The sequence below is a fragment of the Trichomycterus rosablanca genome, chromosome 4 (assembly GCF_030014385.1).
Source record: "Trichomycterus rosablanca isolate fTriRos1 chromosome 4, fTriRos1.hap1, whole genome shotgun sequence".
Classification (NCBI taxonomy): domain Eukaryota; kingdom Metazoa; phylum Chordata; class Actinopteri; order Siluriformes; family Trichomycteridae; genus Trichomycterus; species Trichomycterus rosablanca.
The window spans coordinates 5,171,768-5,191,499 of record NC_085991.1 but is presented as its reverse complement, the minus strand read 5'-3'; the positions used below and the strand labels follow the sequence as shown (position 1 = coordinate 5,191,499).

The window sequence follows — 19,732 nt, the reverse complement described above, 5'->3', positions numbered from 1 at the left end:
TATGTGGGATTTGACACATTTTAAAGCCTGTTGGTGGCAGTAAAGCACTGCTTGGGTTAGATAAACTGTACTGTACTTTTTTGGAAAGAGAATAATCAAGCCCACATTGCTAAACAGACTGGTGGAAGTGGTACATCTCTTTTGTCAGGTTGTAGTTGATTCTGTGCAGCAGCCTAACTCCAGAGTGGGCAAAACACCCATAAATATTTCCCATATTATACTTTACCATTGTTTTGATTCAATGTTTGTCTACTTACATAAATGCCAAACTTGGATTCATCAGTAAATAAGTAAACTTGTTTTCTAGTTACCTACTGTAAAATATCTTGGTTTACGACAAGTGTTTTGTCTTGTTTACCTTCCTATGTGAGATTAAGCTCATTAACCAAAAGCTGAATGGAACCTTTTTACTCATCTTGTTACTGGATGTAAAAATGCTGCAAATTGTGCACATTGTACCTTTTTTTTCATTAATAAGGACACACAATAAAGTAAGTGGATGCGAGCATCAGTATGTGTATTTTTTCTCTGCAAATGGTACTAGGATATTACACAGCATTAAAAGGAAACATGAATGGAGTGCTGTCCCAGAAGGACAATTTAATCTCACTGACTAATTGCTAAATCAAGACATTTGATTAATATAAAACTGATTTCTTTAGAAAGAAGGTACCAATATGGCTAAGCCAGTGTTTTGTGGTTACTACTGTGGTTTTTCATTACTGTAAAATAAACTATTTTCTCAGACAACAAGATGTATTATGTAAAAAGGCAGCTATAAGATATCAGAAGGAGGAGTGAACTGCATTATGATCTTCTTTTAGTAATCACTCATTATGCACCCAGTTTATTCTGGTGTGGTTTCAAGAGCTTGAGGCAGCATCTTAGTCACCATGTATTTCTCAATGCATTCATCTCTGATGCTCGTTATCTTAATCTCTGCAGGTATGTTCGGTGTTTTATGTCTCTTCTTCAAAGATAAGTTGCCTAATACAGATTAAACTAAGATTTGTGTTTTTTTCTCAACAGTTCACGGTGCTGTGGAGCTGCATCAAAACATTTTAATGACTAAATCTATAACCAGACTCGTACAAATAGAATGCACATTTCCTTCTGAATGTTCAAACTACATTCACTGGTACCAGAAAAAAGATGATAAACCCTTGACTAGAGTTCAACTGGTGACACTGAGTGGAATCCCCACGAATGAACCTGGGTTTGAGTCCTTTAAAGCAGAAAAGACAGCTGATAACAAATTAGCTTTAATCATCCCCAATTTAAGGAGAGAACACGCAGCAACATATTACTGTTCCTGCTGGGTGACAGGCCGCACAGTAGAACCAGAGATCTGAACCCTGTACAAAAACTTTAAAGAGTGCATTATTTCTCAAAGTGTAATGAACTGTGTTTTTACCTTTACTGTACATACACAAGAAAAGACAATTTTGCTAAAAGGAGTGTGTGTATACTTATGCAGAGTATAATTATTATTAGTAGTAGTATTTTTTAATCAGTTCTTTGCATCCTGTGTGCTATCTGTGGACTACAACGTTCATGACCTTCAGGACGGTTAAAAGTTCAAACCAGGATGTATGCAATAAATGTATTCCTTTCTTTATTTTTTTTAATTAGAACAAATGAACACTGTTGTGCACTTTAATGATTGTAATGGAAACTGGTATGGGAGGAAGTGTGGTTTGTTTTATACATGCGCTGCAGTTGAGTGTATTTACTGGAAATAAAAGCACATGCAGTGGTGGTTTCACCACAGTTTGCTGAGCTGATAAACTGTTAGCTGCAGCAGCAGCAGCATGTGTGTGTGTGTGTGTGTGTGTGTGTGTGTGCGTGTGTGTGTGTGTGTGTGTGTGTAAAAGATTAGTACTTGTGGGTTTGATGGTTTAACACAGCAGCCCGCAGAGACATGAAACAGTTAAATAAAAGTCCTGAGTCTTTGCATTGCTTTTCTTGACACAATTATTAAATCATGTCATATTGTTTGTTTATTAGGATTTTAACATCATGTTTTACACTTTGGCCACATTCATGACAGGAACGGTACTTACTCATTACACAAGGTTATATCGAACACAGTCATGGACAATTTTGTATCTCCAATTCACCTCACTTGCACGTCTTTGGACTGTGGGAGGAAACTGGAGCACCCGGAGGAAACCCACGCAGACATTAGGGAGAACATGCAAACTCCACACAGAAAGGACCCAGACCGCCCCACCTGGGGATCGAACCCAGGACCTTTTTGCTGTGAGGCGACAGTGCTACCCACTTGGCCACCGTGCCGGCCATGTTATATTGTAATGTACTGTACTATATAATTTATATTATATATAATACAGTATATTCATTACAACACATAAAATATGGCAGTATCTGCAGGAGTTCTTTAAGTTTAATGTTGATATGTGAAAACGTATTGAATAATTCATCTTCAGGAATCAGTTTTATCCTGATCACGATTGTAATTGGCCCGGGGCCTAGTCACAAAACTGTGGACATCTTAAACAGGACACCAACAGGCCAAAACACATTCATGTACTTAGTCGTTGTTCTGCATGTTTTTAAGAGGTAAAAAAGACAGTAATACTGGGAGGAATTTCCCATGAGAAAATGTATTGTAAGAACTTAAAGTAACTCCTCCCTCTGGAAAATCATTTGTAAAGATGTATTTAAATGAAAGCAATAGCATTAGTACTGATTAGTAATAAAACAGCCCCGACCCAGCTAGACATGGACTCAACAGGACCTCACATTCAAAAATGTCTCATGTTCTGCTACCAAGAGGTTCCCAACAGGTGGATCTTTCTATGTAGATTTTGTTTTCTTGTGTTGAACGTTATTAAAATAAAAGTAAATATGAGTTGTCTACTTTAAAATCCTGAAATATTAATTAACATTTGCATTTTATATAAATGAATGGAATTAATGTTAACTGATTAAATGTTGCTTAAGTTTAACAGAGGCAGTTATTTTAATACAAATCAGTGAAAACAAACTTTAGGTTATTTAGGATTAGAGAGATTAGAGCCAGGAACAGAAATCTGACAAGTGTTGCCTGGTCATTTAATTCATAATTCATGTTATATTAGATCTTTCTTTTAAATCAAAAACTGTCTTTTTTTTATGTGACACAATTATATTTAATAATCTAACAACCAAAAATCATTTTAAAATATGTTTTATATATTTTTTCGTCCACACTAATTGTGTTAAACTTTGTTAACATTGCAATTTAAGAATTTGAAACTTATAGAAGAATTTGAAATACTTATAATTTAAATTTTTTTATTAATTATAATTTTTTATGATTATAATTAGTATTTATAATAATAAAATACTAATAAATACACTTTTATTACAGGAAATGATTATTAGAAGGAAGTTGGGACAGGTTACCAGAGGGAGGAGTAACCTGTACATTTAAATTCTCCCCACAGTAATATTAAATATTAAATTAGGCTCAGAATCAGTATCTATAATTCTGAGAAGCATTTTACATTCAGCATGCATTTCCCACTTCAGTTATTTTTAATGCTATTTTTTCTCATTTGTGCAGGTATGTTTGATTTTTGTGTATGACTGATATGTTTGTTTATCTGCTACTAATAAAAAGTTTTTATTTCTCACTTTTTGGTACTTTTTGAGGACTGTATTCAATCTAATGCAAATGTAATGTTTTATTTTTCAGAAGTGACCAGTGCTGCTGAGCTGCATCAGAAGATTTTAATGACTAAATCTGCCAACAAGCTCGTCAAGATAGAATGTAGATATTCAGACTGTTATAATTATGTTCACTGGTACCAGAAGAAAGACGGTGAAGCTTTAAAGAGAGTTCAGTATGTGGATATCAGGAATGGAGAACACCGTAATGATCCTGGGTTTGAGTTCTTACAATCAGAGGGACCAACAGATAATAAAATGGTGTTAAAAATCCCTGTGTTAAAGACTGAGCATTCAGCAACATATTACTGTGCCTGCTGGGCGCAGGGCAACACAGTGAGATCAGAGCTGAGAACCCTGTACAAAAACCCTACAGTGTATGTATAGGCAATAAGTAGATAGTATACTCTATAATATACCATAATATAATATGTCAGATATAAGGTTGGAAAAAAACTAAACTCACAAATTAAACTTTATTTTCACTTTATTAAGCAAAATTAAACAAAAATAAAGCTAATGTAGACCATGGCTTCAGTTAACATTTAGAGATCAGACATGTGTGCATGTGTCACCTACGTTTTATTTATTTTAAGAAGCTGAATGTGTAAATCACACTGCACCTTTTAATACCTATGGTTTAGCCCATGCATTTATGCCTGTGATTTGTATTAATTATTATTTATTAATAACTTTTTGGAAGTTTAGTCAATTGCTCACTTTTTACTTAAATTATACAAGAAAATAAAGTAGACAAAAATGTAAAAAATCAACAAACCATAAGTATTTATATCCCTCATTAATAACTTGTTGTTTTTTTTTAAATAAATTTCACAATAAATGTAATAAACAAAAGCTGTACATTTACATTTTCAGCAGACGCTTTTATCCAAAGCGACTTACACAGTGAGCAATTGAGGGTTAAGGGCCTAGCTCAGGGACCCAACAGTGGCAACTTGGTGGTGGCGGGGCTTGAACCGGCAACCTTCTGTTTACTAGTCCAGTACCTTAACCACTGAGCTATCACTTTTCTGTACACACACAACTCTTCCTCCAGCAGCCACTATTCATTTTATGTAGAATGAGATTTTAAAACCACTGAGCTATCAGGGCCAGTGATAGCTCAGTGGTTAAGGTACTGGACTAGTAAACAGAAGGTTGCCGGTTCAAGCCCCACCACCACCAAGTTGCCACTGTTGGGTCCCTGAGCAAGGCCCTTAACCCTCAATTGCTCATTGTGTAAGTCGCTTTGGATAAAAGCGTCTGCAAAATGCTGAAAATGTAAATGTAAATGTAAAAAGTTTATAGACGTACCCAGCTGACCTGTCTGATCAGTTCCTGACCAGAACAATATTACAATGTAATTCATCATTAGTGATAAGGAATCCTGTAGATTATATTACACACGTACAGTAAAGACAATCTCAGTGGGATGTTAATTACACATCTGTAAATACTGTATAATACAGCTAATTCATGTTAGAATTCATGCATGATGTCAAATACAGTTTGTTCGGCCATTCCCCTTCAGACATAGCCGATCATGATGTAAACACCTGATAGAAACATGCAGCATTTTTACCACAGTATGCTGGACTGATGTGTTTCATGTGTATGATTTCTTGTTGTGGGTTTAATGCTTTTAACAACAGCCAAAAAAGCAGCCAATCCATCTACTGCATGATTATGGGAAGTGGAACAGTACCTGTAAAATCAACACAGACACCCTAAAAACCTGAACCACCCTAAAGTGTGTAGAAAGTAACTAGATGCCAACATTAAACCTATCGGTTGCACAACTGGGATTGCAACAGTATGAGGATATTTTGTGTGAATTGGGGTTCATATAATAAAATGTATGTGATTAATATTCAACATTATATATTTATACATTTCATAAACCAAAGAGAGAGCAGAAGAACAGAGGGAGGAGTAAACTAACCTGTAACCTCCCATTCAAATATCCATTCAGCACCCATTATCTGCTGGTGCAGTTCCAAGAACTTCAGACACCAGTTTACAGTCACCATGCATCTTCCATTACAAGTGATTTTGGTGGTAATTTTCCAGATATGCACAGGTTAAGTTTTGTCTCTATTTGTGCAGTCTGTTTCTTCTTATGTTAACATGTATAACAGATTGTATTTCTTGCATTATTTTATTATACATTGTTAATTCAGCTCTGCTCTATTCTGCTTTATTTACTTTTCAGAAGTGACCAGTGCTGCTGAGCTGCATCAGAAGATTTTAATGACTAAATCTTCCACCAAACTCGCCAGAATAAAATGTACTTTCCCGTCAGATTGTAGATATTACATTCACTGGTACCAGAAGAAAGAAGGTGAAGCTTTAAAGAGAGTTCAGTATGTGGACATTACTGGTGGAAAACATGATAATGATCCTGGTTTTGATTTCTTGAGATCAGAGAGCCCAGCAAAAGATACGTTTGTTTTAATAATCCCTGATTTAAAGACTGAACATTCAGCAACATATTACTGTGCCTGCTGGGTGCAGGGCTACACAGTGAGATCAGAGCTGAGAACCCTGTACAGAAACTCTAGCTGCAACCTCAATCAAACACAGTGTCTTATACAGAGTGCATAATTTATCACCTTGAGTCCTTAAGTGGTTATTAAATATCACCAAGAAAAATAAATTTTATTAAAACACAAAAGGGAAAAAAATCCACTCTGGTTGTTAAAATCTGCTATTTTCTTTTGTTTTATTTATGTATTTTCACTGCTTTTTACTGGTCAAGGTCATGGTGGGTCCGGCACCACATGTAAACTCTTGCTGCATGGCAGGAACACATTCACATTTAGTTTCTCATCACTGACTCGGCTGTCACGCTGACTCTGTATGTACATTTTATATGAAATCTGATAAAACAGCATTCACTTTTTATCTGAAAGGATTTCAGCACAATTTAATATGTGTCTGCAAGGCTTAAGTTCAGGCACTCTGCTTTCCTCCCACTTACTAAAAATATGACAGTAGACAGGTGGATTGGTCTTTGTAAACTGCCAACAGGGGTAAGTAAGTAACTCAAGTGATAAGTGATCAGTGATATAAACAAAAATAAATGCTGCAGTTTTACTGTAGTTTGCTAAGTTGATTATGTACTAGCTACTGCAATGTGTGTGTGTGTGTGTGTGTGTGTGTGTGTGAGAGAGAGAGAGAGAGAGAGAGAGAGAGAGAGAGAGAGAGAGAGAGGTCATGAGTTTATTACCATCTGAGTCAGTATAAATGTTTTTTTTTCTGATCTTTTAGTTATTAGTTTAAGATGCACCTGGTATCTTACAGTGGCGGTTTAATGAAAACCTCTTACAGGTTTTACACCCTTTTGTTTTACTTTCTATACAACATTTTTTTATGCTAAAGGTTTTTTGTTTTCCTGTTCTTTCTTGTTTGTCATTATTGTTTAATTCATTGTGTGTTTTATCACCACACGGACATGCACACACATACACACACACACATACACACACACACACACACACACACACACACACACACACACACACACACACACTTAGGGGCATTTTTAATATCTCCAGTTTACTTGCCTGCAAGTCTTTGTACTGTGGGAGGAAACCTGAGCCTCGTAGGCAACCCACACAAACATGGGGAGAACATGCCAACTCCACACAGAAAGGACCCAGACTGCTCAACCTGGAAATCGAACCCAGGACCTTCTTGCTGTAAGGTGCCACCCACCGAGCCGCCATCATTATTTTTTACTTTTTTTATTTGCTCATTTTCATTACAGTGTCATCATACTAACATTGTGACTTCATTAATCTCATTATAGTGTGTTTGATACTCTGTGGAATGTAGAATAACTGACTGCGCAGTGTGGATGCAAGATCAGATTATTATAAAAGGGACACTGAGCAGATGAGGAGGAGTAAACGGTATGATGACCTCCCATTCACATGCATTTAACAACCAGTATCTGCTGGTGCATTTCCAACATCTGTAAACATCGTCTGATAGTCACCATGCATCTCTCACTGCAGTTATTAATGCTGATTATCCTCATCTCTGCTGGTATTGTTGTTATTATATTATTATTATCTCATACTTTAATTTCTCACCTTCTGTACTTTTGAGGACTGAATTAACTAAATGTAACACAGTTTTTATTTCACTAACATAAACCTGTTTTATTTTTCAGAAGTGACCAGTGCTGCTGAGCTGCATCAGAGGATTTTAATGACTAAAGCTGCCAACAAGCTCGTCAAGATAGAATGTAGATATTCAGGCTGTTATAATTACGTTCACTGGTACCAGAAGAAAGACGGTGAAGCTTTCAAGAGAGTTCAGTATGTGGATATTGATGATGGAGAATGCCGTAATGATGATGGATTTGAGTTCTTACAATCAGAGGGACCAACAGATAGTAAACTGGTGTTAATAATCCCCACAGTAAAGACTGAACATTCAGCAACATATTACTGTGCCTGCTGGGACTACACAGTGAGATTAGAGCTGAGAACCCTGTACAAGAACTCAACAGTTTCAACCACAATCAAAACACAGTTTCTTATGTACATGCATGGTGCACAGTTTACCACATTAATAAAGAAAAACAAGTGTATACAAAATCTGACAATTATCAGTCTATACAATCTGCTTCTATCACTCACTTTACAGTTTCTAAAAAGTGTTTGGGCAGCACAGTGGTGCAGAATGCTGGAATAATCATGGACTTCTTGTGAACAGTTTAAATGTAAACATGCAGGTGGGATTCTTTCTTTATTGTGATAAATTTTTCATTCATTTGTTTTACCATTGCACAAACACACACACACACACACACACACACACACACACACACACACACACACACACACACACACTGGACTGTGGGAGGAAATCTAAGCGCTCGGAGGAAACCCCCACAAACACAAGGAGAACATGCAACCTCCACACAGAAAGGACCCAGATCGCTCCACCTGGGAATCAAACCCAGGACCTTCTTGCTGTAAGGCGACAGTGACACCCACCAAGCCACTGAGCCGCCCTCATTATTTTTTTGTTGTTGCTCATTTTCATTACAATGTCATCATACTAACATTGTGACTTCATTAATCTCATTATAGTGTGTTTGATACTCTGTGGAATGTACAGTAGAATAACTGACTGCACAGTGTGGATGCAGGATTAGATTATTATAACAGGGACACTGAGCAGATGAGGAGGAGTAAACGGTATGATGACCTCCCATTCACATGCATTTAACAACCAGTATCTGCTGGTGCATTTCAAACATCTGTAAACATCGTCTGATAGTCACCATGCATCTCTCACTGCAGTTATTAATGCTGATTATCCACATCTCTGCTGGTATTATTATTGTTGTTGTTGTTGTTGTTATTATCTCACTTTAATTTTTTATTATTTGTACTTTTTTAGGACTGAATTCAATGTAATGTAAATGTAACACAGTTTTTATTTTACTAACATAAACCTGTTTTATTTTTCAGAAGTGACCAGTGCTGCTGAGCTGCATCAGAGGATTTTAATGACTAAATCTGCCAACAAGCTCGTCAAGATAGAATGTAGATATTCAGACTGTGACTATTATGTTCACTGGTACCAGAAGAAAGACGGTGAAGCTTTCAAGAGAGTTCAGTATGTGGATATCAGGGATGGACAACACCGTAATGATCCTGGGTTTAAGTTCTTACAATCAGAGGGGCCAACAGATAGTAAACTGGTTTTAATAATCCCAACAGTAAAGACTGAACATTCAGCAACATATTACTGTGCCTGCTGGGTGTGGGACCACACAGTGAGATCAGAGCTGAGATCCCTGTACAAAAACTCAACAGTTTCAACCACAATCACAACACACTTTCTTATGTACAGTACATGCATGGTGCACAGTTTACCACATTAATACAAAAAAACAAGTGTATACATAATCTGACAATTATCAGTCTATACAATCTGCTTCTATCACTTTACTGTTCTTAAAAAGTTGTTTGAGCAGCACAGTGGTGCAGAATGCTGGAATAATCATGGACTTCTTGTGTACAGTTTAAATGTAAATGTGCAGGTGGGATTCTTTCTTTTTTGTGTGATAAATTTTTCATTCATTAGTTTTACCACTGCACAAACAAACACACACACACACACACACACACACACACACACACACACACACACACTGGACTGTGGGAGGAAATCTAAGCGCTCGGAGGAAACCCCCACAAACACAAGGAGAACATGCAAACTCCACAAAGAAAGGACCCAGATCGCTCCACCTGGCAATCGAACTCAGGACCTTCTTGCTGTAAGGCGACAGTGACACCCACCAAGCCACTGAGCTGCCCTCATTATTTTTTTTTTTGCTCATTTTCATTACAATGTCATCGTACTAACATTGTGACTTCATTAATCTCATTATAGTGTGTTTGATACTCTGTGGAATGTAGAATAACTGACTGCACAGTGTGGATGCAAGATTAGATTATTATAACAGGGACACTGAGCAGATGAGGAGGAGTAAACGGTATGATGACCTCCCATTCACATGCATTTAACAACCAGTATCTGCTGGTGCATTTCAAACATCTGTAAACATCGTCTGATAGTCACCATGCATCTCTCACTGCAGTTATTAATGCTGATTATCCTCATCTCTGCTGGTATTATTATTGTTGTTATTATTATCTCACACTTTAATTTTTTATTATTTGTACTTTTTTAGGACTGAATTCAATGTAATGTAAATGTAACACAGTTTTTATTTCAATAACATAAACCTGTTTTATTTTTCAGAAGTGACCAGTGCTGCTGAGCTGCATCAGAGGATTTTAATGACTAAATCTGCCAACAAGCTCGTCAAGATAGAATGTAGATATTCAGACTGTTATAATTATGTTCACTGGTACCAGAAGAAAGACGGTGAAGCTTTAAAGAGAGTTCAGTACGTGGATATCAGGGATGGAGAACTTCGTAGTGAAGATGGGTTTGAGTTCTTACAGTCAGAAAGACCAACAGATAATAAACTGGTTTTAATAATCCCCACAGTAAAGACTGAACATTCAGCGACATATTACTGTGCCTGCTGGGACTACACAGTGAGATTAGAGCTGAGAACCCTGTACAAAAACTCAACAGTTTTAACCACAATCACAACACACTTTCTTATGTACATGCATGGTGCACAGTTTACCACATTAATAAAGAAAAACAAGTGTATACAAAATCTGACAATTATCAGTCTATACAATCTGCTTCTATCACTTACTTTACGGTTCTTAAAAAGTTGTTTGAGCAGCACAGTGGTGCAGAATGCTGGAATAATCATGGACTTCTTGTGCACAGTTTAAATGTAAATGTGCAGGTGGAATCTGAGTCAGTATAAATGTTTTTTTCCTGATATGATTTTTTACTAAACACATCGAGTCTCTTTTTAATAAAAAAGTGCAAAAGCTTATTTTGATGAGTGGAAAAATTAGTTATTAGTTTAAGATGCACCTGGAATCTTACAGTGGTGGTTTAATGAAAACCTCTTAGAGGTTTTATGGCCTTTTGTTTTACTTACTATACAACATTTTATGATGATGACGTTTTTTTTGTCATTTTTTTCTTTTTTGTCATTTTTTTTTTTTCATTCATTGTGTGTTTTATCACCACACACACACACACTTAGGGCAATTTTGTATCTCCAGTTCACCTCACTTGTACGTCTTTGGACTGTTGGAGGAAATCGAAGCGCCTGGAGGAAACCCACACAAACATGGGGAGAACATGCAACCTCCACCTGGAAATCAAACACAGAACCTTTTGCTGTAAGGCGACAGTGCCACCCACTGAGTCACTGAGCCGCCCTCATTATTTTTTACTTTTTTTATTTGCTCATTTTCATTACAAAGTCATCATACTAACATTCATTACAACTTCATTAATCTCATTATAGTGTGTTTGATACTCTGTGGAATGTAGAATAACTGACTGCACAGTGTGGATGCAAGATCAGATTATTATAAAAGGAACACTGAGCAGATGAGGAGGAGTAAACGGTACAATGACCTCCCATGCACATGCATTTAATAACCAGTATCTGCTGGTGCATTTCCAACATCTGTAAACATCGTCTGATAGTCACCATGCATCTCTCACTGCAGTTATTAATGCTCATTATCCTCATTTCTGCTGGTATTATTATTTTTATTTCTCAGCTTCTGTACTTTTGAGGACTGAATTAACTAAATGTAACACAGTTTTTATTTCACTAACATAAAGCTGTTTTATTTTTCAGAAGTGGCCAGCGCTGCTGAGCTGCATCAGAGGATTTTAATGACTAAAGCTGCCAACAAGTTTGTCAAGATAGAATGTAGATATTCAGACTGTGGATGGTACATTTACTGGTACCAGAAGAAAGACGGTGAAGCTTTAAAGAGAGTTCAGTATGTGGATATTGATGATGGAAAACGCCATAATGATAATGGGTTTGAGTTCTTACTATCAGAAAGACCAGCAAATAATAAGTTGGTTTTAATAATCCCTGCAGTAAAGACTGAACATTCAGCAACATATTACTGTGCCTGCTGGGACTACACAGTGAGATCAGAGCTGAGAACCCTGTACAAAAACTCAACAGTTTCAACCACAATCAAAACACACTTTCTCATGTACATGTATGGTGCACAGTTTACCACATTAATAACGACAAACAAGTGTATACAAAATCGACAAAGCTCCAATCACTTACTGCCTTGTCACCTTGTCTCCTATCATGTCACCTCAATGGCAGCATGTGTCTCTCTAAAATCCCACTATAAGCCTTTGTGTCAATGATACCCTCACACTTATGCAAGTGGGCACTGAGGCAACCCCATACCATGACAGAGATGAGCCCAGAGATCTTGGAGGCGTTTTTGCACAGAACTGATGTCTGGCTTTTTATTTGTGTAATAAAGTTTAAGACTGCTTTTCTTGATGCAGCGATGTTCTATGTTAAGTGGCAACAGTTTTCTGAAGTACTCCAAAACCCATGTGGCTATATTTATTTCATGCAATGTTGTCTGAGGGATTGAAGGTCACACGAATTCAGTAGTGGTTTCTGTTCTTTTACTACAGGTCCTGGGTTTGATCCCCAGGTGGAGAGGTCCGGGTCCTTTCTGTGTGGAGTTTGCATGTTCTCCACGTGTCCATGTGGGTTTACTCCGGGTGCTCCGGTTTCCTCCCACAGTCCAAAGACATGCAAGTGAGTTGAATTGGAGACACTAAATTGTCCATGACTGTGTTTGATATAACCTTGTGTAATGATGAATCTTGTGTAATGAGAAACTACTGTTCCTGTCATGAATGTAACCAAAGTGTAAAACATGATGTTAAAATCCTAATAAACAAACAAACAAACTACAGGGACTGAGATTTTTCCAGATGTCCTGAATCCTTTTACACTATCATGTATGGTAGATGGTGAAAGACCTAAATTATTTGCAGAAAATTTGTTTTTGAAATAATTGACAATTCTCTCATGAGTTGTTGAGCCACAACTCATCAGGGTTCAGGGCAGACCTTTGGTGGATCCTCCACCTTTGGTGGATCCTCCTTATATATGCAATAATAAGTGTGTAGTACTGTCGCCTCATAATGAGAAGGTTCTGGGTTTGACTCCCAAAGTGAAAAACATGACTTAAAATCCTTTTATTAGTAGAAATAATTAGTTCATGAGTTTTTTATGAGTCTTCATTACTATCTCTCATACAAACAGACCAAAGTCTCAGAGTTTCAGACATTAATAAACAATAATGAGAATTAGTAATTCGTCTATCATTCACAAACACACACACACACACACACACACACACACATGATCAACATTGATGTGGTAACATTTGATAAGAACATGGCAGCTTTTTTTACACCCAGTGGCAGATCAGAATATAATTATTGTAATATGATCATACTTGTGTTTACTCCAGACTATAACTTCTCATTAACTTAATAATAATAATAATAATAATAATAATAATACAACATATTGTTACATATTTACATAAGGTATACATTGACTTTTCCTGTAATTATATAAAATTATATAAATAATACAGATTTGTATGATGAACTTTAAAAGAGAAGCAGGTGTATAAGGAGTGATTTTTGTACTTGAACATCATGCTGTGGGAACTTGGAAGAAAGTGTTCGGTTCAGGAACAACACTTTATGTTACAGGTAAGAATTGTTTTTATATTTTGTTCCAGAAACAAATATTCAAAATCTTTAACACCAACTTGTTACATAATTAACTAGATTAATATTAAAATATAATAAACAAAGTGTTAAAATTCCCATCTGTTACATTTCTCACTTATTAAACAAGTAGTCAGAATATTTAGTTTATAAGAGATTAGAAGTTTTGTTGTAGTATCAGAAGTATTTGATGTAGTTTGTTTCTGAGTGTGACTCCGGCTTCTACACACACAAAGCATTTGGACCTGGAACACAATTAATCGTCACTGGTATGAGCTTCTCATTTTTATACTCAAATAAATCAAAAGTTCAAAGTAAAATAAAGCAAAAATGTTTCATATTTGTAGCTGTAAGTTTACATAAAGATATAGAATAAAAAATATAATAATAATTCATTGTAAATCAGAAACATATTCATCTATTAATGTAAAAATAATGTAAAAATCTGAATCAAATACATGCTTGTTAATGCAGAATCAGTCAAAAACATGTTACATGTAGCCACACAATTATGTTAAGAGCTGAAATTGCACAAAAAACTGATATTTTTAATTCCAATCTGAAGCACTTTTATATGAGGTACTAAAATTTGATTTGTATCTATTCTCAGTCTATTGATGACCGTGTTAGAATTGAATTTAGGCCGTGTTAGAATTTTGTGTATTAACAGCTCAATATTTTTATGGCCTCACATTTGCAAGAATGATTTAAAAATCAGGGAGATTGAAAATCTGCTTTGTAGTTTTCTTTGTGATCCACATTATGTTTGTGAAGGTAAAAATCAAATATCATTATTCCCTCATTCAGCTTTATTTTGATCTATTATGTGTATTCTTGTTGTTAAAATGCAGCTGTATTTTTTAGCTACTTGTGCACATTAAAATCTGTCATTTTAATGACATATTTTTTACTTTATAAATATGACTAGTCTAATCAGATTATAACTCAGAAATAAACTACACCAAATACTTCTAATACTACAACAAAACGTCTATATTTATATTTTATATAAATATTTATATTTGTATTTAATAATATTAATTCAAATATGAATAAAGTTAGTAAATTATGGCTAAATACATTAATCAACTGCTGGAATAATTCCTAAAAGGGTTAAAAAGTGTTGATAATAAATGGGTTTATTTATTTATTTATTTATTTAGTTAGTTAGTTTGTTAGTTTTTTATCAATTTTATAATCTGTATAGACTAGTGTCGATTTAGTTGACATAAAAATGACCATCAGCCTGTCTAACAAAATTAGATTTGAACGGAAAATCAGTGCTTTACCAAACAAAGAAAAAAGTAAAATGTTACAAAGAAAAAAAACAATTTTGCAATGTAGAATAAAAACAAATTATATTTATTATGTTTATTTTATTATAATATATAATAATATTTAATATATATAATATATTTAATAATATTTAATTATATATATTTTATTTAGGTGGATGTGATGTAAATATTTTATGAAGTACATTTTAATTTAAACTTTATTAATGCAACACATTAAAATATTCAGTACCATATATAAGCCTCACACTCATAAAACAGATAAAACAGATATAACAAACAAAACTCTATAAAACTATAGAACAGATTTGTTTTTTATGATGAGCAGAAAAATGACATAAAAATTTTAGCCTGTGTTACTAAAATCTGACCGATTCTGATCTGCCTGATTTTATTCCCTGCAGTTTTTATATCAGTTCAGCTCAACATCTCTCAGAGATGCACTTGGTTTATAATTTCTTTAACTATTTAATCTTTGTAATTTTTTAAAATATTTTTAATTTCATTAATTAAAATTTAGTTTGTAATTTAGTTTGTAACTTTTTTGATGATTGTAAACTCTTTACAAATTTTTAATTTCTTTATTGTTTGTTATTTACATTTACATTTGTGGCATTTAGCAGATGTTTCTATCTGAAGCAACATACAATTATGACTGAACACGATTTGAGCAATTTAAGGTTAAGGGCCTTGCTCAGGGGCCTAACAGTGACAACTTTATGGTGGTGGGGCTTAAACTGGGCAAGCTTCTGATTACTAGTCCAATACTTTAACCACTGCACCACCACTTCTTCAATCATTTTTAATTTTACTAAAATACAATTTTACAAATCAGAATAACAGAATACAAAATGAGATGATATGAAGATGTTCACACATACTCTCTCTCTCCCTCTCTCACACACACACACACACACACACACACACACACACACACACACACACACACACACACATTCAAGGCCCACTACATCCAAGGCCACATTTAGGCCCCTAAGCAAGACCCTTAACCCTTAATTGCTTGAATTGTTAGTCACTTTGGTCTGTAAATGTAAATGCTATAAGTGGAGCTGATTCATATGACTAATGAGAATAGATTCACATTTATTTATTTATTTATTTGAATCTGCTACGGATTTTACTGGGATGAAGCATTTACCTTAAATTAATTAATAAGAAAAAAAGCTTTTTTTTATTTCCACCATTTTCTATTTTAAGTTAAATAGTTTTTAGTAAATTATAAAAGGCTTTAACTGTTAGAGTTCACTGTGACAATAAAATAAAAATAATATTTACTTAAATATTTTTCCTATGCATGTATATGTGCACCACAAAAAAGTTATTTTTAATTATGTTTATTTTAACATCAGTTTAAAGCATTTTGTGTTTTCTAAATACAGACAACCAGGTCAAAGCACCTCATGTGGCAGGATACCCAGTATCCAACCAGCATTCAAAAGGAAAGCATGCTCTGCTCTGCCAAGCGAGCAACATGTTCCCAAACCTGGTGAGGTTCACATGGCGGAAGAAAGACCAGAATGGTAAAATAGTGAAGCTGCCGGAGAAAGATGATGAGGTGCTGGAGCAGAAAGATGAAGATCAGAAGGTTTCCATCACCAGCATTCTCATCACAGACCAGCACAAAGTGGGGAGGAATAAATTCATCTGCTCTGTAGAACATGACAGCAGTGTGAATGACCAGAGTGTTAATATTCCACCAGGTAACAATGAAAATCTGCTCTGTTATGTACTGTCACTATACCTATATATACTTTTATAATCATTTTTATGACAACGTATCATATACAATCACACAGCACACACAGACACTATATGAACAAAAGTATTGGGACACCCATTTTAGTTTTTTAATTTATGTGTGTCAGCAAAAATAATTGCTAACATGTGTATTAAACAAAAATATGCTTCCAACTTTGCAGCAACAGTTTAGGGAAGACCCTTTCCTGTTCTAGCATGACTGTGCCCAGCCATACAAATGGTCTTTTCACTAAAAGGGCGCAAATTCCCTCAGACATACTTCATAGTCTTGTAAGAAAGATCACATAGAGGTCATTTGTTTTTTAAATGGGATGTCCAACATGCTCATGGATAGGTCCAAATACTTTTGATAATAAAGTGTATGGTACATATATTGTGTTTTTACATCAAAACCTAAATCATAACCATAATCATTTTATTTCACACAGATCAAGATAAATCAAATGCTGGTAAAACCTGCCAACCCATCCAACCATACGTGCCCGATCAGGAAGAAGAAATAAAGCAGAATTTTGGTACATATATAATATTGTCTTATTTAAAGATTTACAGTTAGAAAATATACATTTGTAAATAGCTACAGTAATAGATTAATTAGATATCAGTATGTTAATCTGTTCTAAATGAAGTCTTCATATATTAAAATGTAATGTCTTATTTCCAGAACATTTCTCGTTTTTTTACTGATTTTTATTCCTGTGCAGGTTCGTCTGAGCTCAGTCGCAGTCGGTATCTGTTCAGTGTATCGTATGTGATGCTGCTGGTGAAGAACCTGCTATATTTCTGCACCATCTCTGTCTTACTGTGCAAGAGAAGATCTGCAGACAAGAAAACACCTTAGGAACAAACTCACTGATCAAATCATCCAAACATCAAACATAAAGAGCTTGTTATACATTTATTTGCTTATTTTCTGTCATCAGGTCAGTCATTGCTTAGCTCAGCATTCTTTCTATTGCTTTTTTTTTGCATATTTTGAATATGACAATACAGTTTAATAGAGCTATACAATCTAAAAATAAGTATTGATAAGATCTGTTACTTTTCAACCACTTGTTCATCTTCTTGTGCTACCTTTTAAGACTTGCTTAGTTTAACACCAGTCATATAATAAAATCTCATGTGATGACAAAAAAACATGTTCATCTGCATAATTATATATAGACTTTTTTAATGTTATGAATTTAGACTATTTTACACATTTTTCTCTTTTATAAATCCAGCAGTTTATGTTTTAAAGTAATTAAGATTTTATAAAAGATGCTTCTTTTTGGTTGGGCCTGCAGTCCAGATCTGTGTCCTATTAAAAATGTTTGGTGCAGAATGAAGATGAGAATCAGACCACAGCGACCAAGCAAGAATGGAGAAAAAGGTTTTTTTTTTGTGTTTTGCAGGCTAAATAGTTTTGTTTATATTTACAAAACGCAGTACAGTAAATTGCTTAGTTTAAAGACAGCTCGAAGGCCATCAAACCTCCACCAGCTGGAAGCTTTAAGAGAGGCGTCAGAAGCTTGTTAATGGTTGGCTGTGGGTGAATATTAGTGCATGAGGATTATTTGTCAAGAGAACTAATTTTTGTTCATTTAAACAAAAAATAATGTCACAATTGTTATCAATATTGCTTGTACGCATCAATAAAAATCTTCTGTTTGCTGAGACTTTTGTTTGTATATTTTATATATATTTTATTCTATACACATCACTATAATACCATTCAAGCTGGGGTAGAGGGTTAAATATATAGATTGCATCTTTGTGTATACAGTATGATCTATAAATAAACGCTATAAAATGTATTATTATGGTATTATTACTGCATGACATGGCAGCTTTTTTTAACACCAAACAAGTGTAATATGACCAAGTTTGTGTTTGGTGACTTCTGATTAACAAAAATAGTAATAATAATAATGCAATACACTTATTATTAAATATAATTAAATTATAAGCTGTGCATTGAATTATCCTGTAATTATATATAGTTATATAGACAATATAGATTTGTATGATGAACTTTGAGAGAGAAGCAGGTGTATAAGAAGTGACTGATGGGAGTTATTCAAGTACACTTTATGGAACAGATTTTGTTGCAGAAACGTTTTTACATAGTGTACGTTCTTGTTATATAACTTATTAATATAGACATATGTAAATTTATTTATCTAGATTTAACGTATTTGATCATTCTAACTTGTAAAATCAGATCTATAAGGGAGTTTTATCAGAAGAATTAGTTTGTGTGTGACTATGACTACTACTACTCCTGCTATACTACTACGGCTACTACAAAGTGTTTAGTTGATTAATCATCACTGGTATTAGATTCTCTTTTTTATACTAAACTAAATAAAGCGTTTAAAGGTTATTTTTCAGCTTAGAATTTTATATTACTATTATAATATTCTATTACAGTTATAGCAATTTGTCCTAGTGTGTATGTAATGTAATAAATGAAAATAAAAAAACACAAAAACAGGTCTCTCATGAATAAGAAGCTGCTGTAACACGTGTCACACAAAATCTGCTGTCCAAATAAATTGATTGGTGTCTTAAAGCTTAAATAAAGTTTGTTGTTGATCTCAGAGCCTTTTGGAAAACAGTTTGCAACAACCATTTTTCTTTTCTGTTTTTTTATATTAGTTTTAGTAAGTAAATGACTGTTGTGTACCTCAGTGATTATAATGGAAACTGATGTGAAAGGAAAGTGTGGTGGGTTTTACATGTACAGGGTGTTTACTGGAGAAAAAAACACATGCAGCCGTTTCACC

General features: G+C 34.6%; 1 protein-coding gene across 1 annotated transcript; it reads left to right on the top strand.

Moving 5' to 3' along the window:
* Window positions 1–5,703: 5,703 nt before the first annotated feature.
* On the top strand, window positions 5,704–17,805 carry LOC134311240 (immunoglobulin lambda-1 light chain-like). Its single transcript, XM_062992844.1, has 5 exons — window positions 5,704–5,755; window positions 5,891–6,198; window positions 13,836–13,872; window positions 16,586–16,906; window positions 17,669–17,805. Exons 1-5 carry the CDS (start codon window positions 5,704–5,706, stop codon window positions 17,803–17,805), a joined length of 855 nt encoding a protein of 284 aa, XP_062848914.1.
* The last annotated feature ends 1,927 nt before the right edge of the window (window positions 17,806–19,732 follow it).

Coding starts and splice junctions, on each gene's coding strand:
- LOC134311240 (XM_062992844.1), top strand. CDS start 5,704: ATGCATCTTCCATTACAAGTGATTTTGGTGGTAATTTTCCAGATATGC. Junction 5,756..5,890: donor AATTTTCCAGATATGCACAG/GTTAAGTTTTGT, acceptor ACTTTTCAGAAG/TGACCAGTGCTGCTGAGCTG. Junction 6,199..13,835: donor GCTGGGTGCAGGGCTACACA/GTGAGATCAGAG, acceptor GGAACTTGGAAG/AAAGTGTTCGGTTCAGGAAC.